Source organism: Sinocyclocheilus anshuiensis, unplaced genomic scaffold, assembly GCF_001515605.1.
Source record: "Sinocyclocheilus anshuiensis isolate Anshui unplaced genomic scaffold, SAMN03320099.WGS_v1.1 scaffold1430, whole genome shotgun sequence".
Taxonomy (NCBI): Eukaryota; Metazoa; Chordata; class Actinopteri; order Cypriniformes; family Cyprinidae; genus Sinocyclocheilus; species Sinocyclocheilus anshuiensis.
Window position 1 is genome coordinate 792,369 of NW_015555721.1, and position 24,597 is coordinate 816,965.

The following is a 24,597-nucleotide window of genomic DNA, read 5'->3' on the forward strand; positions in this document are numbered from 1 at the left end:
ATTTAGAGTGAGAGAAAGCAGGATGATTTGCTGTAGCTGCTCTGAAACAGCTTGTAATCAATCTACTTTTAGGGCAGAATAAGAGAAAGACAGACAGAATGACAGCGGGTTATTCAGATGTGGGAATAAGTGCTTTATCAGTCATTATCAAGTTCCAGTCAAGATTTTACATTTTAAAACTTTTGATGTAAATCTACAAGTAGGCATTTGTGATTTAAGTTAATGAGATACAGCTGCTAAAAATCTGTTTTAGGGTAGCCTATATGCAGTGATGGGGAGTAACTAGTTACATGTAACGGCGTTACGTAATTTAATTACAAAATACATGTAACTGTAATCGGTTACAGTTACTAAGAAAAAATGTGTAATTATTTATTTCCCAAATTGCACTGACTACTCTGAGACATACAGCCCTATCATTTCCGCGATGCGGAAAACACAGACTGGTTCGTAGAAACGGAAGTCCTATAGCATAACGCGGACGGAATATGCCACATTTTGGACGAATAAATCAAAAGTAGGTCAGTACACTTGAATCAAAGCGCGATATGGACTAGTGTCTGTGAATATTAAGCCGCAAAAAGACAATATATGGTGGAGATTTCATTTAGCTACTACACATAGGCCTACTGAAGCTCGCGGTGTTTTCAGCCTCTGCCGTACATGTTCACAGTACATGAACACATAAACATAATATCTAGAACTGCTCTGAGTCACTTCATGAGCATTTTACTTATTCTGAGAAAACTATCATCATATCATATACAAAGAGACACCAATGTTTCAAAAAGACACTAATGTTTCAGGAGTTTAGTACACAGAATAGGACACGTTTATTAGATAACCGTATTTGAGTTGATGTATATGCTTTTATTTATTATTATTTTTTAATTAACTATTTATTTTCCAAACCATTGTTAGATGCAGTGTTTCCTGTAGTTATGCAAAGATTTGGTTTCAAAAACAGTATCAGTAAACTATTTCTTATGATTTTAAATTTGCATTGAACTTCAGATCAATCTCAAAGTAAAAGGTGGTACTAAAGTCTGATTTTGTGGTGGATGTGTTCAAATTTAATCATCTTTATTCAAGTGATGAAGGATTTTGAAAGTCTGACATTGTTGAGCACTACTGTAAGGTTAACCCTGCAAGGTGTAACTTTTTGAAAATGATTAACAGTTGCAAATAAACATTCATTAGAAATTTAGAAAAGTAATCAAAAAGTAATCAAAAGTAATGTTACATTACTTTAATAAAGTAATTGAAAAAGTTACACTATTACATTTTAAATAGGGTAACTTGTAATCTGTAACCTATTACATTTCCAAAGTAACCTTCCCAACACTGCCTATATGTGCAGTCTTGTGCGTTGCTTGGTGTATTCACTTAGCATACTGTAATTTGATTCACATAAAAAAAAATGTAATTGTTTATGTTTACTGAAAATTCCGCACTTAATGAAGTTATTAGTCATTTTGGAAACGTGTTTAAAGTCATGTCCATTTGCAGGAGATCTTTATCAGTAGCCGAATTAGATGATGATTTATTTTACACGAAACATAAACAGCACAGGTAACACTAATTTTAGAAACAGGCATAAAGCTTCACACAAATACATATTTATTTATTAAATTCACAAGAGATTATCAAACACAACAGAAACAGCACACGCCTATTTGATCATCCATCACAGCAGATAAAAAACTACATTTACACCTTCACTTAATACAGACACACAAATAAAATAAATTTCAGTCAGTCAGTTCACTCAAACCCTGAGCCATGAAATAAAACCATACAGAATACATTTCTAAACGGTATGTTAATTTCCAGTGTGAACATAGCTTATTTTAACATGTTAATTAAAACTTTTTTTTTTTTTCAAATTAAGTCATCAAATGCAAATAACTTTTTTTCTAAAAATCAACAAGTTTAGCTTATTTGTAATACTGACATTCATCCAGGTGATGTGAAACCAGAATATATGAACATGCGAAGCATCCTATTTTCTCTTTTCTTTGCTTCCCTCTTTTTTCTCTTTCTTTCCACTACTCTTTCCTTTTCCTTTCTTAGCCTCCTTGTTCAGCTCTGCTCTGTCCCGTACGTTATTCTGTTGCAGCTGAGTGGTGTGGACTCTTTGGTTCAGAGAGATGTAGTCCTCATATGGGGTCCCCATTGGACTAGCCATATCTCCTGGGTGTGGAGAAGAGGGTCTCGAGTGTCCCTGACTGGCAGGAGACCTGTGAGGAGACGCAGACCTGGAGCGATGCTGTCCGGGTGGGTTCACATTGAGAGAAAGCGGTCTGCCAGGCCTAGGGCCGAGGGGAATTACTATAGCCTCCCCCGGTTGTCCGATTGTGAGGAAGATTTCAGGGAGTGGACATGGCTGGTTATTTGGTCCATGCGTCTGAAAGAGACCCAAAAATAAACATTACACTTTAGACTTTGTACTGTTGATGCACTTGAATAATTTGTATTTTTGGCCAAAGCATGATAATTTTTTGAGTAAACTAAAAAAGAAAAACATTCCTGAAGCTGGTTGCCTCATGTTTTTACATTTTCTCAACTTCTGATTTATTTTACTGTGTAGGCATAAATGTTCAAGCATAAATAAGTAGCAATCTGGAATAGGAAAACACTGTTTTAGTGCCTTAAGTTTGCTTTGAGCTGACCAGTTTCTATCGCTTGCTTAAAGCGGTTTAAAATTTTTTACCTAAGTGTACTTAAGTTTTACTTAAAGATTGAATAGCACTTTTGGGAAATACTGTTAAAAATTGTATATACACACACCATAAAGTCTCCAGCAATAACAGTGGCCTACAAAAAGCTATTTTGTTTTTATATACAAATTAGTGCTGTCAAACAATTAATCGCATCCAAAATAAAAGTTTTTGTTTACATAATATATGTGTGTGTACTGTGTATATTTATTATGCTTATTTAAATACATACACATACAGTATATATTTTGAAAATATTTACATGCATATATTTATATTCATATAATTTATATTATATATATTTTCTTAAATATATACATGCATGTGTATTTATATATACATAATAGATATACATAGTACACACACATACAGTGGGTACGGAAAGTATTCAGACCCCCTTAAAAATGGAAGCACTACACAAATAGAAAAATTCATAGTGTCCTATAAAAGTTCATAGTGACCACACTGTTATGCTATGAATATGACAAAAAAAAAACTCATAAAATTGTCTATGCATCTCTTGCACTATATTCAAGCCTTTTGAAGCCATGTGTGAGGATCAGACCATGATTTGCATCATTAAATGAGTCTTCCCATCCAGTGAGCTAGCTGTTCATTCAAAAACGTTGTTAAACCAGATCATTGAGTGAGTGAGTTGAACTCATTAGGATAGTTCACCCAAAAATGAAAACTGACCCTTATGTCATTTCAAACTTTTTTCAGTCCTTTTTGGAGTTTGAAAGCTTTGGGTCCCATTAAATTTCATAATACTGACAAAAACAGCTGAAACATTGTGACGTACTTTGGTCTGTTTTTCACAAAAAGCCATTGTATGACTTCAGAAGTGCGGAAGTATGGAAATTATAATGACTTTCATTCTGTAAACAGTTTTTTGTGGTCATCTACAGTACCTACCTGATGTGGAGGGAAGCACATGGAAATTTGAAACGATATCTGTAAAGCAAAAGTGTGCTTCCAATTAATATCAACAACTTAATTTGAATTTTTAGAGATGAAAAGCAAAAATAGATGCAGTACATGCCACACAAAATCCCTCACCTGCGCAGACAGGTCATCATGCAGTAATCTCTCTGGGGGAAAATGAGGCCGATCTGGGGGGAGGCCCGACAGGTGTGTCTGGTTCACTGACGCTCAGAGTGGGAGAGGAAGGTCTGGAACAAACTTTTTTTGGCACAGCAGGTGACGCGGGGGTCAGGGTGATTTTAGGGGCTAATGTTTTATTGTTCTCTCTCTTAGTTCCAGTGCTGGAGTTCTGGATGCCTGGCAATGCGCTGAGTGTCACGCGCTGGTCATCCAGTCGTCCGCTCTGAAAGTTGGCCACCAGTTTGAAAAACTGCTCAGGATCTTCCGCTGCATGGAACAAGCCAGTACAGTGTGAGACATTAGGATTGCAGCGATTCATTTTTTATAATGAGCAGGTCATTCATAATAAGCAGACTTGGTTACCTGTTTGAGTAGCGTTTGGAGAGGAGGAAGTCTTTTTAAAGGGTTCAAATGAGCACCGCTGGTCATCCATTCGCCGTTGCTGTGTATGATGCACCAGGGAAAAAAGCTGGTCCTGATCAATGCAATTTTGTACCTGATGCAGAGAAAGAAAACAATGTAAATTTCAGTTGTATTTGATGTTCAGCAGCATTCTACCTTCACAGGAACATAGTTTGGTTACCAGATAAAAACTACCTGTGTTAACGAACAGCATGACGCAGACTTAACATGTTTTATTTTTTTATTTTAATTTTTTTTAAAGGGACCATGCAAAATTTCATGCATTGTACCAGATTAAGCCAAAAGGCAAATAAACTAACATAAATTGTGAAACAACAAACACATGCAGTAAAACCCAGAACATCTTTCTTCATTAAAATTGTGAATTCCACTTATACAGTGGGTACGGAAAGTATTCAGACCCCCTTAAATTTTTCACTCTTTGTTATATTGCTGTTCCCACTAAATGTTGAGCTACAGGTTATTACAAAGGCAAATAATTTGTTGTGGTACTAACTAGAACAAAAAATATATTTTAATTTAAATTCATACAGTACTAGTCATAAGTTTTGATTTTTGATATTGGGGTTGTTTTTGTTGTTGTTTTGTAATTAATTGCTGAATTTTCAGCAACCATTATGGCAGACTTCAGTGTCACAAGATTCTTAAGAAATTATTCTGAATGTATATCAGATGGAGTAATGGCTGCTGAAAATTCAATTTTACCATCACAGAAATAAATTGCATTTTAAAATATATTTAAATAAAAAACAGTTAATTTAAATTATAATAATATTTCACAATATTACTGTTTTTACTTACTATAAATTCAGCCTTGGTTTGCATAAGCGACTTTTTTCAAAAACATTTTAAAAATCGTAATTATTCAACTGACTGGTATTTTAAAATATATAAAATGTTAAATATATAAAATTTTCTGTAGTATCTTTGTCACTTTCAGTGGTATAAAAAGGTTATCCATTGATTTGAACATTTTATTCAGAATTGCCTGTGCTTCAGTTGGATGCTGTCTGGATTGATTTGTGCAGTGTGGCTGCTCACCTCAGAGGCAGGGCTGAATGATCCCGATCTCTGGGATGATTTAGTGGGTGAGCCTGACCCAGACAGGGATACGGGTTGAGAATGAGACTTCTTTGGGGGGGGCAGGAGACCCCAGCTGGATTTTGGGAGCAGAGCAGCGCTGATCATCTATCCGAGAGCCCTGCCGAAGAGAAAATAATACAAGAGTGCATCGTTATCACAGAGTGCTTTTAAATTAATGACAGTCTAGCCAGGTTTCTGTTTCTGGGCATGTACCAATTATGGAAACGGGAGCACTAGTAAATGTTGATTAACATCTTAAAATAAGCCCCTTTATTTGCTGGCCTATATTTGGCCTCTTGCCCTTGTTAAAGCTGTGCATAGTCTCACAAATGTATCATTCATCACATTTTCCTTCATTTTTTTTTTAAATAGAAGAGTTCAATGTTTTATAAAGCATACTGCAATTTTTTGTAGAAACCAGGTTACACTTTTTAGGATTCTTTCAGATGAATAATTCAAAATAACAGCATTATTTTGAAATAGAAATCTTCTATAACATAAATGTCTTTACTCTCACTTTTGATCAGTATAATACATACTTGCTGAATAAAAGTATTAATTTATCTTTTAAAAAAATTACTTACTGACACCAAACGTGTGAACGGTAGCGTATAATGCCTTTAAATGATGAAGGCGACATCTCAACATTTTACTCGCCTGCATTCTGGAGACCATGCTGAAGAGCTGATCTGAATCCTGAGCAGTCATACCATGAGGCGATTTTATCTCTGGCAGCTGGTTTAGCGTTGCCCGCTGGTCATCGAACCGCCGATTTTGGGTGCTAGCAATGAGTTTAAAAAACGTCTCGACATCTTGATCTGTTTGAAGGATGTAGAGGAACAGAAACTGCACTGATTGGTTTGCTCTTTGTAGCTATTTGATAAATTATTACACATGACAGACTTACCTGACTGGCTGTTATCCATATGTCCAGGTGATAAAGGGTTAATTGAACAGCGTTGTTCATCCGTCCGTCCACTTTGTGCTTGACTAACTAGACACAACAGCTGGTCCTGCTCACGCTGATGGATTTAGAACAAGAATAACAGGCTTTTATACTTGTTAGTTTTGAGAAAAATATGGCTACTATAACATTCGTACTCATTCGTACTCACAAAAGTTTCATAGTCCATTCTGTCCTTGTCTGGTAGAGGGTTGAATGAGGCTGATCTGGTTGTGAGAGTGTTATAAGTGTCTGTATCAGCAGTAGTTTGAGGACTGTAGCTTGATCTTCTCATAGAGTCCTGGGCCCCGGGGGTCAGGCTCATTTTTGGAGGGTTGCGCTTCTTGAAACTCTACATGACAGGTCAAAAAGTTCATTCTCAAACCTTTCTTATAGATATACACTGATAAAAAAAAAAAAAAAGATTTTCACTCAGAAATTGCTAGTAAATTTCACTAATAATTACAAAGAAATTAAAGTAAGACTGAATTAAACAGGACATTTTCAAATAGAAAGTAGCATTTTCTTCAAGTATAACCTTGAACTAATAATCTTCATGTAGAACATTGAAAAATCATTTTTTCGCAGCATGTGTTATATATTGCTTGGAAAACTCACATGAGCTTTGCTGACCATGCTGCAAATCTGATCAAAGTTTGTCTTCAGTACATTTCCATCTTTTGGATCTTTGATGGTGAACGCCTCCATCCCTGGCAATGAGTTCAGTGTCACCCGTTGGTCGTCTAATCGTTGACTTTGACTATTGACCAGGAACTGGAAAAAATCATCTGGATCTGGTGCAGAACATGCGGAGACAATACTTTTAAGGCAAGATATCAAATTGTTTATTCATGCACTGGTCAATTTTGAGATTTTGGACCATTTCGCTATCACAACTTGTCTTCTTTCAGACTAGTGGAAGGAAAACTTCTAGTTTTGACTGCTTTTATTGTCCTCATTTGTAAGTCGCTGTGGATAAAAGCGTCTGCTAAATGACTAAATGTAAATGTAAATATATATTATTTTGAGATTTTGGACCATTTCGCTATCACAACTTGTCTTCTTTCAGACTAGTGGAAGGAAAACTTCTAGTTTTGACTGCTTTTATTGTCCTCATTTGTAAGTCGCTGTGGATAAAAGCGTCTGCTAAATGACTAAATGTAAATGAAAACATCCAAAATGCACATTTGTTACATTACACTTTACTCATTTGCATCTGTAGATTTCAATTACAACACATGTATTTAAAATTAAAAATGATTCTTCTCCTGCACTGAGACAGAAATCTCCACTTCAGCAGCACTTAAATACACTAAACTGTATAGCTTTATTCCTGTATATATATTCTAAAGGTTTTTACAGAGGGGTTTGTTCATATATCATTCATGTATCTGATTTATATAACATTTTATTCCAAAAAACATGTTTTGTTTTTCCTGATTTATTAAGTGATAAATCCAAAAATCCCCTCTGTAAAAACCTTTTACTCTAATATAGGAACAAAAAACAAAAAAAATTGAACCAATGTTCAGATTTCTGTTCTGCAAATGTATGTAAATGAGTGCATATTTAATTAGAAAATACCTAATTTGCATATTGAAATATAATATTTTTAGAAAACATGTAATAAAAAACAATCGTCTTTGATCAGATGTGTAAGTATGGTGAATCTTTACCATTTTTTTTTCACTTTGCCTTGCCTAATAAATAAAAACCACTAATAAAGAGTGTCGTTTAAAAGATTAGGGTGAAAGTAAATGAATTCATATCTTAATCACAGTATCTGACCTGGGCTGTAGGCATGAGTTTGTTGGCGTGTTGTTGGACCCAAGGAACAGCGCTGCTCATCTATTCTTCCACGCTGAGCTTTACTAACCAGGGAAAACAGCTCGTCCTGCTCGACTGACACTTGCTGTCAAGACAAAAACATTTGATTCACTTTTAACAGACTGTTGAAAAAACCAGCATATGCTGGTTTTGTAGCGTAAACCTACATAATGATTCATACGACGAAACTAATAATAAACTATTTGAAATTAAACCTAAAATAAACGTATAAAATACCTCCATTTTGTCCGCCACAGACGTCATCTTCAATTCTACAATCTTCATCTGGAGTTTCTTCTTATTAAAATACAAATATCAGTGCATACTTCCTCAAAACGAGTATTAGCATTTCAGTCATGCTGCGGATGAGTAACGTACTTGTGTACAAACTTGTGAGCGAGCTTCTCTCTCGACTGAAGCGGCGGATGGAGAGCTTTTAGAAGGTCTTAAGCTTTGAATATAACCCACACCCATTAGGAAACCTAGACGGGGGCCGTCTTTAATCCCAGATAAAACCTGTTAACCCTCTCTATCATACAGCCGGGATCTTTTATCATGGGAGATGACAATTATTTGAGCAGTGACATCCATATCTCTCAGCAGAGACCTGCTGACACCATCAGTCTGTGTTTAGGTTAATAACTCTATGGAACCGATTAATGGATTTCTGAAAGCCAGCAGACAATGGGCTTAAATATTATGAATGTGATGTACAGGAAGAGTGACATTTCAATCAAGAGTTGAGTTACAGGAAGTGCAGTTGCAAATAGTACAGACCTGGAACTTTAAAAAAAACAGGGAAATTAAGTGCTTAATTTTCAACAAAAATATTTGTATACATGTACTATACTAAACAGTATGAGCTGTTTGCATTTATTTTCAACCCTTTTATACAACTTGTCTAGGTGCAGTTTTAAACAATAAACATATATTTTTTTTTTAATATACAAAACTGATTACATAAAATAAACAAACAAAAAAAATGCCAGAACGGGAACATGCACATATTTAGACAACCATTAAGATTTTTTTAATGTCTTAAGCCAGGACTGCATTTATTTGATCAAAAATACAATAAAACGCTCATATTGCGAAATATTATTACAATTTAAAATAAGTGTTTTCTATTAGAATATATTTTAGCATGTAATTTATTCCTGTGATGCAAAGCTGAATTTTCAGCTATCAGTCATTACTCCAGTCTTCAGTGTCACATGATCCTTCAGAAATCATTCTAATATGCTGATTTAATGCTCAAGAAACGTTAATGCTGGTTTGAGCCGGTTTAAGACGGTCCTTAGCTGGTCATGTGCTGGTCCTAAACTGGTCCGACCTAAGGACCAGCATAAACCAGCAAAGGACCAGCTTAAACCAGCATTCCCGCTTCAAAACATACCTAACCAGCATATGCTGGTTTTGTAGCGTAAACCTACATAATGATTCATACGACGAAACTAATAATAAACTATTTGAAATTAAACCTAAAATAAACGTATAAAATACCTCCATTTTGTCCGCCACAGACGTCATCTTCAATTCTACAATCTTCATCTGGAGTTTCTTCTTATTAAAATACAAATATCAGTGCATACTTCCTCAAAACGAGTATTAGCATTTCAGTCATGCTGCGGATGAGTAACGTACTTGTGTACAAACTTGTGAGCGAGCTTCTCTCTCGACTGAAGCGGCGGATGGAGAGCTTTTAGAAGGTCTTAAGCTTTGAATATAACCCACACCCATTAGGAAACCTAGACGGGGGCCGTCTTTAATCCCAGATAAAACCTGTTAACCCTCTCTATCATACAGCCGGGATCTTTTATCATGGGAGATGACAATTATTTGAGCAGTGACATCCATATCTCTCAGCAGAGACCTGCTGACACCATCAGTCTGTGTTTAGGTTAATAACTCTATGGAACCGATTAATGGATTTCTGAAAGCCAGCAGACAATGGGCTTAAATATTATGAATGTGATGTACAGGAAGAGTGACATTTCAATCAAGAGTTGAGTTACAGGAAGTGCAGTTGCAAATAGTACAGACCTGGAACTTTAAAAAAAACAGGGAAATTAAGTGCTTAATTTTCAACAAAAATATTTGTATACATGTACTATACTAAACAGTATGAGCTGTTTGCATTTATTTTCAACCCTTTTATACAACTTGTCTAGGTGCAGTTTTAAACAATAAACATATATTTTTTTTTTAATATACAAAACTGATTACATAAAATAAACAAACAAAAAAAATGCCAGAACGGGAACATGCACATATTTAGACAACCATTAAGATTTTTTTAATGTCTTAAGCCAGGACTGCATTTATTTGATCAAAAATACAATAAAACGCTCATATTGCGAAATATTATTACAATTTAAAATAAGTGTTTTCTATTAGAATATATTTTAGCATGTAATTTATTCCTGTGATGCAAAGCTGAATTTTCAGCTATCAGTCATTACTCCAGTCTTCAGTGTCACATGATCCTTCAGAAATCATTCTAATATGCTGATTTAATGCTCAAGAAACGTTATTATCAATGTTGAAAACAATTGTGCTAATTAATATTTTTGTAGAAACTGTGATACCTTTTTTCAGGATCAGAAAGTTCAAAATGTATAGATTTTTTGACTGCATTTGAAATAGAACATTATAAATGTCATACGGTCACTTTTAATCAATTTAATGCATCCTTGCTGAATAAAATAATTAATTTCTTAAAAAAAAAAAAACTAAATACTGACCTTAATTTTTTAACGTTGGTCTACCTATATCAATCATATGATATATCTAGCATAAACAGAAAGCAAGATGAAACTTGTTATAGTCAAGCATCTCTTTCTGGAGTGAGGCATAAGCAAAATTTATTTAGAATCATTAACATAGACAACAAACAAAAATACCCAGTGAACCACATCCACCTATATGTGATAACGTAACAGTAAAAGAAGAAAGTGCACAAGTCCAGAGCATGAATAACAAAAAAAAAAAAACATTTATACTGAAATGAAACATCTGATGCCTTCACCAACACAGCGGCAGAAAATATAACAAACCCCTGACTGGAGATCAAAAACAGGCAACTGTACTGTAAGCATGCTTATCTTGCTTTATAGTATAAACTGCAAAAATTGTTTGTTTCTACATTGTGCAGCTTTACAGTAGCAGTACGATAAACCAGAAATCCCTCTTCAAATCACATCAGAACTTGGCAGGACTGATTTTTAAATGACGCAAGGCAAGATTTAATCCACTTATCTGCACAATTATAAGCTTTTGGCAACAAGTTCTCAAATAATTTCACATACATTGTCATACATATATATATATAATTTTTCTTTTAACTTAAACATCAGCCTTCAACAGCTTTAATATATATACATACATATACTACCAGTTTAACTTGCGTAATTAAAATTACTACTTTAAAAGACAGCAAATAATCAGTAAGCAAGATCTAAAATGTGTCTTTTTACTGGTCATTTGAGAGATTCACTACTTCAGAGTATCAGGCTTCACATGAGTTCAGAGGGATCGATCTCTTCAGCGATGTACTGCTAAACGGGTGCAGGCTGGTCCAAATTCTTCAGGTCATTCAGAAAGTTGGTTGGAGTAAGAATGTGAGACGATCCTGCAGAAGAAAATTATATTTGACATTTTAAACAACTCTGAAAACACTAAATGCTGTGCTTTAAACTACGTAATACGCTGTATTGTCAACTCTTCTCACCAATCAGAACCTCCCATTTGCCCTCGGTGGCCCGGGTCACCTCATAAGCACAGCGTATCTCTGAATGTGTCACGCCACCAATCACAAAGATGATGAGGCGCGGGCCGCTGCGGTACTCTGTGGCAGACTTGTTTTTGTGCCAGTGTCCAAACCGTGCGCTGCTGCAATAGGATTCGACAGTAACGTCAGACCACATGCAAAGTAGTGCGTCGTTTGTAGCTTTGAAACCTCAACAGTTTAGAGCAAAAAAAGATTCTGTTCATGGTTCATTCTTAATTTGTGTTCTGTGTGTATCCATGACTTAATACTAATATAATTTAAAAAGGTAATAAAATTAGCCACATTGTTTGAGTCTGTTCAATTAGTAATGCAAAAGAATTCTAAAATAAAACATTAATGATGTTTGCTTTTCATTGGAATATCAGTATATTTGCATGTCCCCAAAAATCTAATTCAACCTAAATATTGTTTTTGTTTGAATTAAGAATTTTTTTTGGTCTTTGTTTTTCAGTTTCATCACTAAACTTTAACAATGCATGTTTTAAAACCAAATTGTGTTGGACTTTCTTAATGAAGCAAATGATTTATTTCATGATGTTTTATTTCATGTACTATTATATCTTTATTTATATGTATACATTTTTATTTTTGCTTTATTTATGCATTTATTTTTATATTTTTTCATTTCTTTCGCTGATGTCTCCTGTTTCAACTCAGATTGTGTGTAGGGATTGTAAGCTAGTTAATTTTGTATATGGAGATCCTGGTACCATTGACGTGAAAACAAAACAAAATAAAACAAAAAATATAATAAAATAAAATAAAATAAACAACATAACATAACATAACAAAACAAAGTAAATCAAAGCCAAATAAAACAAAAAAACAATTGTGTAGGGATTGTAAGCTAGTTAAATTTGTATATGGAGATCCTGGTACCATTGACGTGAAAACAAAACAAAACAAAAAAATATAATAAAATAAACAACACAACACAACATGACAAAACAAAGTAAATCAAAGCCAAATAAAACAAAGGAAAACAAAATAGTGAGTGATACTACCAGTATTTACTCAGTTATGTACTCATAGTTTTTAATGGATACAGCTGTACTTTTTTAAGTTCAGTTGTAAAAATGTATGAAGCTATTAAATCAAAAACCTTGAAATTTTCAGGTACGAATCATTGAGTTATAAATATTTAATTATTTGGATATTAATATAAGGTGATAATTCCAATGAATAGCAAGCACTTGAATTATACTTTTCCACAATATTATGTACAAATGTAAATCAGTTATAAAAAAAAAGTTTTTTTTTTTCAATATTTATTCAATTTATTCAATATTGTCAGGTCAGGTGACTGTTTACTCTAAAATTCTAGAAACTGCCAATACAAAAGCTGCATTATAATGTGTATTAAATCCGTTCAATCACTAATGTCTCTAGTGTCTGTGCGGCTGTGGGCAGCGCTGGTACCTGACTGTAGTGGTTGTGGTGGTGATGGGGGCGGGCTCAGACAGGAACGGCCACTGCTTCCTGTCACACTTGTCATCAATGATATTCTGCACAGCCAAAGGAATTTAAATGAGAATAATTACATTCTTACATGATCATAAAACTATTACTGATAGTGTTTCCTGACCTCCATCACATCTTTAAGGGTGGGTGTCCAACGAGAGAGCTGATACGTGGATTCTGTGCGCTCCTTCCTGTCAGGCAGAGTCTTACCAGCATTAGTGCCCTGAAAGACAAGACAGAGAATACGTTAGTAATTTGATAACGTATTGATCTTTAGGCCCACACAGGTGCCTGGAGAGTTATTTCCTATGAAGAAAATCAGTATGACTCCTATGTTCAAGAATAAGGAAAGGAAAGACATAAGGAAATAACGAAAGACATCTGCAGATTGCATCTGGGCCCGTCCTCAGACATCTGAGCATCTCATCTTACCCCAGTAATGATGGGGCAGCCCAGGTGCTGCAGGTTGGTGATGATGTTCTTGTCCTGCTGCACATTTGCGTGCTGGATGAGTTTTGTGAGGTTCTCTTCACCAATGCCTGTGTGTATGGCGTAGAAGTATAACTTCTGTTTAATTCATTAAGCAGTCTTAAATGAAGTCATGCATAAATGCAAGTGTTCATACCCTTCTTCTTATGGAAAATGTACAGCAGTATGATGCGGATTTTGTCGTAGGGTTCGATCTCGGTGTTGAGCAGAACAGGGACGATACTCTTCATAGCGTCTTTGATCTGTTCCCCCTCAGAATCTGATCCCATGGCCAAGTCCTAGAGGAAAGGTTTATTGATTATTTAAATTCATTATACTTCATTGTACACCGTTTTTGAAGGTCGTGAATGATACCTCAAACAATGAGCCTTCTTGAGCAGAGATTCTAAAGTTCTAAAATTCATAATCTCACACTGATAGAGTGTTCAGACTCTGAAGCAATGGAGGCTCCAGTCATATCATACAGATATGGTCTGACAAAGTCCAACACTGTGGTGTTCATTCTAGCAAAATGTGCAAATGTGTATTTATTTGACTAAAAAATCTGTAAAAATTAATGCTGTCCACTGATTAATCGCGATTAATCGCATCCAAAATAAAAGTTTTTGTTTACATAATATATGTATGTGTACTGTGTATATTTATTATGTATATATAAATACGCACTCATACAGTATATATTTTGAAAATATTCACATGTATTTACATGTATATATTTATATTATTTATATAATTTATATTATATATAAATATATTTAATATACAAATATAACATATTTTTCTTAAAAATATACATGCATGTGTTTGTATTTATATATACATAATAAATATACACAGTACGCATACATATATTATGTAAACAAAAACTTGTATTTTTGATGCGATTAATCGCGATTAATCGGTTGACAGCACTAGTAAAAATGAAACATTTCTTCTTATTATTAATGTTTAAAACAAGTGTGCTGCTTAATAATAATTTAACAGCATCCAAAGTGATTCAGGGAAAACAGTCCAATGAGAAACCAAAAATCCTGAAACTAAATCTCTATTCCAACATTTATTTTGCCCCATTTGTTTGTTACAACAAAATAGTTTTTAAACGACTTGGGATTAAAAAAAATCATACAAATTAATGAGACAAACTAAATAAAATTAAACTTAATGATAACAGAATTATTCAAAGGAAACAAGGAAGCGAGATTATACATGTAATATTTTACTGCCCTGTAAGACATATCCAAAACATAACCATTAATGGTGTGACATTTTTTGTTTGTAATTTATTACATTTTTTTAAATAATTAATTAATTTTGTTAAAAAACCTGAAACTTCACAGCCATTAGTCAGAGGCAGATGTTGAGGTAGATATTTACATAACAATTACATAAAATAAGTAATAATGTAATGTAAGTCATACGCATGTGAGTCTATCAAAATAGGAAGTAGTTGAGATTATCCATCAACAGACCACAAAGTGCTATAAATATGGCACGTAAAGAACTGCATCAGCTGCAGTCATGTCCAGTCGTTACCAGCTGGTTATAAACATGAGCCACACAGAGCAATGCACTTAGTTAAAACCCTCCATCTGCTATAGATAAAACAGGGAGATGGCTGTACAATGTCTAGCCATGCTGTTGGTACTTTCAAAGATTATGCAACAGCTTCCTGTGCATTATTTTACGTCAACAGGTCAAAGTTCAGCACGCAAGCTGTTGCATACATTTACAATAAGAAGCTTAGACATAAGGAAAGATAGTTACGGACCCTCTGAAATCAACCCATAAACAGTATAAATTGTGTTTTAAAGATATTGATCATATCACTAACATTTATTAAATTCATAAAATGAAATAATACTGCTTATTACAATGCTTCAGAAGTGATCAAATCTGGTCTGAATCCAAACCAGGAAGCACTGACCTGTTCCACCTCACAAAGCTTGTCTAATAAGCTCTTGAACTTCTTCATGCAGGCATCAGCGAGGTTCAGATGGGTGGAGTACTGTCAAGAAAACAAACAAAATGTTTAAGACACCTTGAGATTAACACTTGAAGGGAAAAAGGAAGATGAGTTGTGTGAGAAGTCGTACCAGGCTTAGTTCTTTCTGGTACTGTGGCATCTTCTTCAGCATCTGAGACAGATCTTTAACGTTGGCCTGAGGGATGAAGGAGTATGAATTAGGAACAAAACTTTTACATTTCTTTGTTGTTTTTCATCAAAATTGAATTAGAAGTGTTGATTGTTAAATGTGTGCTTAAAGGGATAGTTGAACATTTTTATGAAAACTTTGTCATCATTTTCTCACCCTCATGTCGTTCCAAACCCATACGAGTTTTGTCTGAATGATGATTAGATTGACTGTTTTGGATCGCTGCATTTAAACTGTGAATGCAAGTGCGTTCGGTGTATGATAGAGTAAATAGTAATAGCATGTGCAGTGGCAGCCGCCCCCGGGTCCTAATGTAAAGTAAGGAGTTTTAATCTGTAGGGGGCGCTGTTGGTCTACTTCTAATTAAATTAAAAATAAAATGGCCTACACAAATAACATTTAGACTGTGTTTCTGAATAAATAAAGCAGTAATTGATGTCATTAAAAAAAATCAGTATGTTTTGATTTAAAGGTCAGAAGCTATAGCTTACATGAAAAAAAAAAAATCACAAACATGACACTTGTAAATTAAATAATTTTATATATACTGATTTATTCATTAATGTGTAATATGTTTTATTTTTTAAACAAATCATAAGCTCGAAAAGATTTTCAGAATTTTTACAACTCTTTTGCTTTAGACCATCTACAAATGTTAAATCTTAAAATAAAATGTTAGGGTTAACACTGCATCTTTCTGGGGGAAAAAAATGCAGCGATTGATATATAGTTTATTTATAGTTATTTTCAAAGCTTCAATGTACTGTCAAAAAACCTTCATTATTGTTTATTTAATTCTAACAAATAAGTTCTTGTTAAAAACTAACCAAAATTAAAAATATTTTTCTTATAATTTCTGCACAGGAGAGACTTGTTGTTTCCAAACAAAAGGAAATATATCGGTATCGGCCAAAATGAGTTGGAAAAATATCGGCATATCGGATATCGGCAAAAATCCAATATCGTGCATCCCTAGATATTATTATATTAATAAAATAAAATGCCACTTAAGTACACAATTTGTAACAAGGTCAAATTTTAAAATTTACTTTAAAGTACATTTTAAATCATTAAGCATTAATTATGCATAAAGATGTACTTGCGTTCAGCTGAAGTTCAGTAAAGTACAGCTAATTGCATTTCATATGAATTTAAACTACAATCCTTTGTCATTTAATTGCAATTAACCAACCAAATCTCACAGGAAAATGTAATTATTTTACGAGGTCCACCCCTAACCCCAGCCATAAACATATCCTTCACTGGGACGTGAGCAGATCCTACAAAAAAATATGAATGAAATCATACAAATTTGTATGAATATGTCAAAATGTAAAATACTAACAAATTGCCAAGAGACTGTATTAACATACAACTATGTGTCTGAAAATACTTCATTCAGTTCACACTTATTACTATTCACACTCTTTTAAATTTCAAGATGTCTAAATTAACATCAGTTTTAGTGCTGTCAAACGATTAATCGCAATTAATCGTATTCAAAATAAAAGTTTTTGTTTACATGATATATGTGTGTGTACTGTGTATATTAATTATGTATATATAAATACACACACATGCAAGTATATATTTCAGAAAAATATGTTGTTTATATTTGGATGCGATTAATCGTTTGACAGCACTACAATGAGCAATCATGAGTTAATGAACCACAGTATATTTATAAAGTAACTTTAACCTATTCAAATAAATGCTCTAGAAATGTTATAATGCATTAACTAATGTTAACCAAAGGGTAGTAGTAGTAGTAGTATATTATTTATTTAATGCCATGTCAGCATTTTAGGCTATTTTCATGGCAAAGACAATTTAAAAAATACAAGTATAACAAATACAATAAAAACCAGCAAACAAACAAACACAAGTTATATCACACAAGATTTTTTATATTAACATATGAAAAAAATTCTACAACTTTTTCTGGCAAAATTATACTAAACTCTTTAAGTGAGTTCACTTCATAAAAGAGTTTTCTACATACATTAAAAGCTGGACATGTTTTGTTAACCAATGAACCTTATTATGTGAAGTGTTGCCTTCTTGAATTCTTTTAAACCATAAAGCACCATAAGAAGCTCCGTTTTTAATTGTCTGAACTTCTGTATGACACCGACGCATCTGATGATGTGTAGCGTGACGTCAGAGAATGTGTGTGTACCTTGTCTGTGTTCATCCTCTTACTCTCACAGAAGGTGCGTAGCAGCTCTGTCACCTTCCTGAAACAGAGCAGAAGATATCAGCATAGAAGGCCAGCAGAGAGGTGGGAGACGTGAAGGCTGAGCTGCTCTTACTTGGTGACGTCTGCTATGTGCATGTGCCGCAGCTGCACCCACAGCTCATCGTCCTCGTCCAGCAACACTTCCTTCTCTCGAGCCTCTCTGATCCCTGTCGTCTGATACCTGCCAACAATAAGCAACAATTCATAGACTACCAGTAATGATTTCATACACCACTGCTCAGACTAACTGGTCACAACCAGTGTAAAATGGACCCTTTTGTTTTATTATGATAGGAACTAAAGACATCTCTGGGAACGCAGACAAGCACACACACCTGTAAATGTCTTGTTCGATGTCTAGCAGATCATAGGTCATAGCCTGAAAGGTCAGCTCATGCAGGATTGGAGAGATGGGATCATATCCACGGTCCACTATAAGCAGCTGGGAACGAGCTTTATCCGTGCCCTGCCCAGGAAGAAAAATTGCAATTATAGTTCCTTAAAGTGAGGATTTTTTAAGAACAAACAAACCAGGGAAATGTATCAGTGTGTTAGACGGGTTTCAATGTCAGACGTAATTAGACATCTGCTTAATAAGCTTGTCTGTCACTTTTACTATATAGAGCCAATATCTTCCACAAATATTTTTAGATTTTTCTTTTTTTTCTCTTTGTAATGTATAATACCGCTTAACAGTTTGGGGTTGGTAAGATTTTTTAAAACATTTTTGTAAGAGGTCTCTCATGCTCATTAAGGCTACATTTATATGTTGAAAATCACAGGAAAAACAGTAATATTGTGCAATATTATTACACTTTAAAATAACTGTTTTCTATTTTATTATATTTTAAAATGTAATTTATTCCTGTAATGTAAAGCTGAATTTTCAGCATCATTACTCCAGCCTTCAGTGTCACATGATCCTTTTTTCTAATATGCAGATTTGCTGCTCAAAAAAACATTTGTATTATTATCTGTTGAAAACCGTTATATGTGTGTGTGTGTGTGTGTGTGTGTGTGTGTATTTGTGTGTGTGTGTGTGTTTTGTAGAAACTTTCTAGGATCCTCTGAAGAATTGAAAGTTCAAAAGAACAGCATTTACTTGACATCAAATCTTTTGTAACATTATAAATGTCTTTACTGTCACTTTGGATCACTTTAATGCATTATTGCTGAATAAAAGTATCAATCTCTTTTAAAGAAAACAAAAATAAATCTTAGTGATTTCTAGGGTCCAAAATTAGCTCACCAGCCATGAAACATATGTTGTATTTTATTCAAATATACGCTTTTGTGTTTTGTTATTCCTAAAACAAAATTAAAATTTAGTTGTTTTTTTTCCTGCATATGTTTATAAACAGCATAGATCACAAAATAATCAATAGACATTGTCACTAAATTCTTTAAGAAATTAGTCTTTAAGAAATGTCACCAATGAGAAGAAGTACCCATAGTGTGTTGTTGTTGTTTTTTTTAATGACAGGTGTCACCAGCTTTTTATGACCAAACAGGTTGGATAATAACTATATTACTTTACAATTCTTAAAAAAGTCCAACTGTCCAGTGCCATTTTTTATACTCAAACAAACTGGAAATGTTTTGGTTAACGCACTGTCTGGTGTCAGCCCGGGGAGGAGGCCCTCCCCAGATGAGTCTTGGTTCCTCCCTCATCTACTTAGACATCCTAGGGTCTTCTTTCACTTCTGTCACCTTAGGCTTGTTCACTGGGGGTTTTAAGGGACTATTTTTATTTATCATTTATCTACTTTATTTTTCTATTGCTATTTATTTTACTAAAGCTGATTGGAGCAAGCTCTGGTGACTGCAGCTGAAGAATTGACGAATATTCTGAAATTTCAGCAAATGAAAGGAAGGATCCGAGGGAAAACAGAAGAGAGGTTAGAAGTCAAAAGAAAGTAAGAACATAGATCCAGCAGAGCACGACAAAAAAACAAAAACAAGATTTGCATTGACACCCACCTGAAGCTCAGGAAAATATCAGCTGACAGACGAGAAGAGGAAATAGTCCAGAAAACAGAGTAAGAAATGATACAGCAGTTAAGAAGTGTCAATTTAAATTGAAGAAACGGAAGAAAGTTTGATGTATATGTGTGACAAGATAGAAAAAAACTAAACTATTAGTGCATCATAAATATCCCAACATCTCACCTCTCCCATACTGGGATTGTCTGCTTTATGTGCATTTAGACGGTCCATCACCATCTCAGCCAGGGTGAAATTCTCCTTTGGGCCCCTTAGAGAAACATATTTGGTTTATACTTCAAACAAATCATATTACACCTGGAAACTACAAGTACTGGCAAGTGCACGTGAGAACTGAGAGTGAAGGAGCGTCAGTACTGGCGGCAGCGGATGGCTGGGTATTCCTTCAGTGTGTCACAGAGTGTGGCGATCTGCTCGGCCATGGCCTCCATCATCCTGGTCCTGTCATCTAGATTAGTCTGAGTTGGGCTGTAGAAAGTGTGGAAGGAACTGGGGTTGTCCAGAGTAAATACCTGCAACAAAAACAAAGTGTGTCAGAAACAACTAGATTTGTATTTTTTAAGACAATGTAAAACCTCATGCAAAACTCACATCACATTCAAACATTTGGGGTTGGTAAGAATTTTTTTTTAAAGAAATAAATACTTTTATTCAGCAAGGATTCATTAAATTGATAAAAAAGTATCAGTAAAGACATATATATATATATATATATATTTATATTTATATATAATGCAAATGATTTCTATTCAAAGAATCCTAAAAAAAAAAAAGTATCATGATTTACAACAAAAAAAAACAACAACAACAGCACATGCTTTTTCAAAATTGATAAGAAATATTTCTTGAAAATCAAATCTGCATATTAGAATGATTTCTGAAGGATCATGTGACACTGAAGTAATGATGCTGAAAATTCAGCTTAATAATTAATAAAGCTTAATAAATTAGATTTCAAAATATATTACAATGGGAAATTGTTATTTTATATGATAATAATATTTAAAAATGTTACTGTTTTACTGTATTTTTGATCAAATGCAGCCTTGGTGAGCTGAAGAGACTTTCGAAAACATTAAAAAATCTTACCGACCCCATACCTTTGAATGGTAGTTACTGTATGTGCTTGCAATGCTACCACGCACCTGCGACTCATATGGTATGAAAGCCACATTGACTTCCTTCAGGGTTTTGATGACCTTGGCAACCCTTGACCTCCCAAGCTCAGCAAAAAGCCCATCAGGACAAGCTGAATGCAGGATGAACAGAGATACAATAACTACACAAATCCAGATCATGCACATTAGGCAACCATGATGGACTGTCTTCAAAATAAAAACACCAACTGTCTTACTGTCCGTAAAGAAGATGTGTGCTGCTTTGTATGTGAAGGCTGCATCTTTGAAATCACCAATTAGAGATTGAATTGACTGGAAAAACAGATATGAGATAATTGAAATTATTTTAACATACTTAAGACAGTGAGTGTTAACGAAAATATATTTAAAGAGAATTTTTAACAACACTAGACATTACAGGTCCATCTCAATAAATTAGAATGTCGTGGAAAAGTTCATTTATTTCAGTAATTCAACTCAAATTGTGAAACTCGTGTATTAAATAAATTCAATGCACACAGACTGAAGTAGTTTAAGTCTTTGGTTCTTTTAATTGTGATGATTTTGGCTCACATTGAACAAAAACCCACCAATTCACTATCTCAACAAATTAGAATACTTCATAAGACCAATAAAAAAAACATTTTTAGTGAATTGTTGGCCTTCTGGAAAGTATGTTCATTTACTGTATATGTACTCAATACTTGGTAGGGGCTCCTTTTGCTTTAATTACTGCCTCAATTCGGCGTGGCATGGAGGTGATCAGTTTGTGGCACTGCTGAGGTGGTATGGAAGCCCAGGTTTCTTTGACAGTGGCCTTCAGCTCATCTGCATTTTTTGGTCTCTTGTGAATTACTGAAATAAATTAACTTTTCCACAACATTATAATTTATTGAGATGCACCTGTATATTAACACCTCAACTGTGAGATGTGTGTAGTAAAGAGCGCTCACTTTTGGCAAAGGGGAGATGAGGTAAATGGCCTCCAGACTAGGGATCGGCTCCCTCCGCTTACTAATGTCCTCCACAACTGTGAAGGAAACAGGACAGCTCACATCTTGTTTTCTTAATTCAAGATTTTTCCTAATGGTTCATGGGCCAACCAGTGAAGGTTAACACTGACACATTTTGCAATAAAAATCTATTTAGCACAATGGAAAATTTGCAACCGCTAACAGCCTAGTAAAAAAAAAAAACCACCTTTCACACTTCAATATCTGACAGTGGCATCTTCATAATGAAAAGTGTTTCACAGTGAAACCTTGTGAAAATCACACTACCACATACTGAACCTGTGAAAGAAAAAAAAAAAAAGAAATATACTCACTTGTAATGCCCTCTGCCATGATGTCAGACATTTTACAGCAAGAGGACAGAATCCGCATACTGATGTGATCCACGATGAGCACCTAAATACACACAACAACGATACACCGAATGATGTGGCATCAGAATGAAAAGAAGAAAACTTCACTCTGCTGTACCAATATTACCTTCCATTCCCCATCTTTCTTCACACTCTTGATGACACCGCTGAGGATTTCTGCAGACAAATGAGATCAACAATGTAGTTAGAGAACATCAGCATCAGCTATAGTGTTTAATGCAGTACAAATTTGAAAACGCAGTTTGTTATGGCATTTACAATGATGTTGAGCCTTATGGTGATGAGCTTTAGTTTTTTTAAGCAGGTTAAATATCTTTCTGGGGTATTTGCTTTAGAACGAGGACTACCAGAAATAAATAAATGACTGATATTAAGATTTGGTTCTCGAAATTACATCCCTGGTTAATAAAGGTTATTTAGAGTAGATAGATAGATAGATAGATAGATAGAAATGGTCAGATTACATAGATAGATAGATAGATAGATAGATAGATAGAAATTATCAGATAGATAGATAGATAGATAGAAATGATTAGATAGATTTCACAAACGTGATTGTTTTTATTGTGCATGAGCCTCCATTTGATTCTATTTCGAATCCAAATAGTTACTGTTTTGTGACCCTGGAGCACAAAACCAGTCATAAGTAGCATGGTTATATTTGTAGCAATAGCCAAAAATACATTGTATGGGTCAAAATTATCAATTTTTCTTTTTTTATGCCAAAAATCATTCGGATATTAAGTAAAGATCAGAAGTGAAGTTCCATAAAGATATTTTGTCGATTTCCTACTGTAAATATATTAAAACTTAATTTTTGATTAGTAATATGCATTGCTAAGGACTTTAAAGGCGTTTTTCTCAATATTTAGATTTTTTTTTTGCACCCTCAGATTCCAGATTTTCCAGATCTCGACCAAATATTGTCCTATACTAACAAACCATACATCAATGGGAAGCTTATTTATTCAGCTTTCAGGTGGCGTATAAATCTCAGTTTTAAACAATTGACCATTATGACTGGTTTTGTGGTCCAGGGTCACATATTGTCAAATTCGGCAAGAAAGAAGAGTAGAAATCTTATCAAATAGCCGCTTATGATAAATGGGAACAAAATACAGGTCTGGTGAAATGTAATAATAATTCATATTGTAATAATGTAACAATATTAATAGTGTGAAGGGTGTTGTGCACGGTCTAAATAGTAAAAAAAAAAAAAAGTGACATTTCCTGTGTTTTTATTGTGTCCGGCGTGAGGTTGATCACAAGACCACAATTGACACACCATATATTAAATAATGCGGTGCAAGAACAAGCCTATAGTCCCTTCCATTAACACAAATGACATTTCTGAGGAGTAAAAGTGTTTAGTAAAGTCGTTAAACATTGTTGAAGTTGTAATAAATAGAAGTTAAAGTTTGTGCACAAACTTCAGCAGCTTCACACGGAAGGTCCATTGTGCCGTATCGAGCACTCACTGTACACCTGTTGCTATGATTATAAGTTACATCATGACAGGTCTATATATATCATTATGTAAGCTCTGAAACATTTGCTACATGAACAGCATGCGTTTTAAAGACCGTATTGCGGAATCAAATCAAACTTACTCTCGTTTACGATCGCTTTTAGTCCACTCGGGGCCATCTTGACACTTCCCTGTTGACAGGCCTGTGAAGACAGAAATGACTCAAACTCTTCCACGCCCTGACGGACAAGAAAACCCGGAAAATAAAATCCAAAATAAAAGTCTTCGACGTGAAAACACGGGAACAGGCTTCTTGTTACCATGGCAATATTTTAAAGAACTTGTGGGGTCTATCACACAAACTAAGGTTATGGAGACACGAACTGAA

General features: G+C 34.4%; 1 protein-coding gene and 1 pseudogene across 2 annotated transcripts; both read right to left on the bottom strand.

The window, feature by feature from the left end:
• Positions 1-1,671: 1,671 nt before the first annotated feature.
• LOC107672443 (uncharacterized) lies at positions 1,672-8,558 on the bottom strand (annotated as a pseudogene).
• A 2,389-nt stretch (positions 8,559-10,947) lies between these two features.
• LOC107672507 (syntaxin-binding protein 2-like) lies at positions 10,948-24,442 on the bottom strand. 2 transcript variants are annotated; one of them, XM_016465722.1, is made up of 19 exons: positions 24,352-24,442; positions 22,848-22,897; positions 22,682-22,763; positions 22,308-22,384; positions 21,591-21,666; positions 21,382-21,485; positions 20,594-20,748; positions 20,402-20,486; positions 18,568-18,698; positions 18,306-18,413; positions 18,173-18,230; positions 15,934-15,999; positions 15,765-15,845; positions 13,977-14,118; positions 13,784-13,890; positions 13,476-13,574; positions 13,310-13,395; positions 11,831-11,991; positions 10,948-11,731 (listed from the first exon to the last, which is right to left on the bottom strand). In XM_016465722.1, exons 1-19 carry the CDS (start codon positions 24,386-24,388, stop codon positions 11,658-11,660), a joined length of 1,779 nt encoding a protein of 592 aa, XP_016321208.1. In that variant the 5' UTR covers positions 24,389-24,442; the 3' UTR covers positions 10,948-11,657. The 2 variants fall into 2 exon arrangements, with proteins under 2 accessions (XP_016321208.1, XP_016321209.1); XM_016465723.1 differs by lacking the exons at positions 21,591-21,666; positions 22,308-22,384.
• Positions 24,443-24,597: the final 155 nt, after the last annotated feature.

Excerpts from the sequence above, each read along its gene's own strand:
- LOC107672507 (XM_016465722.1), bottom strand. The coding sequence starts at position 24,388 with ATGGCCCCGAGTGGACTAAAAGCGATCGTAAACGAGA. Across the intron at positions 21,667-22,307 it reads TCATCTCCCCTTTGCCAAAA|TCAATTCAATCTCTAATTGG; the intron begins GTGAGCGCTCTT and ends CTGTTTTTCCAG. Across the intron at positions 20,749-21,381 it reads TCATACCATATGAGTCGCAG|GTATTTACTCTGGACAACCC; the intron begins GTGCGTGGTAGC and ends TTTTTGTTGCAG.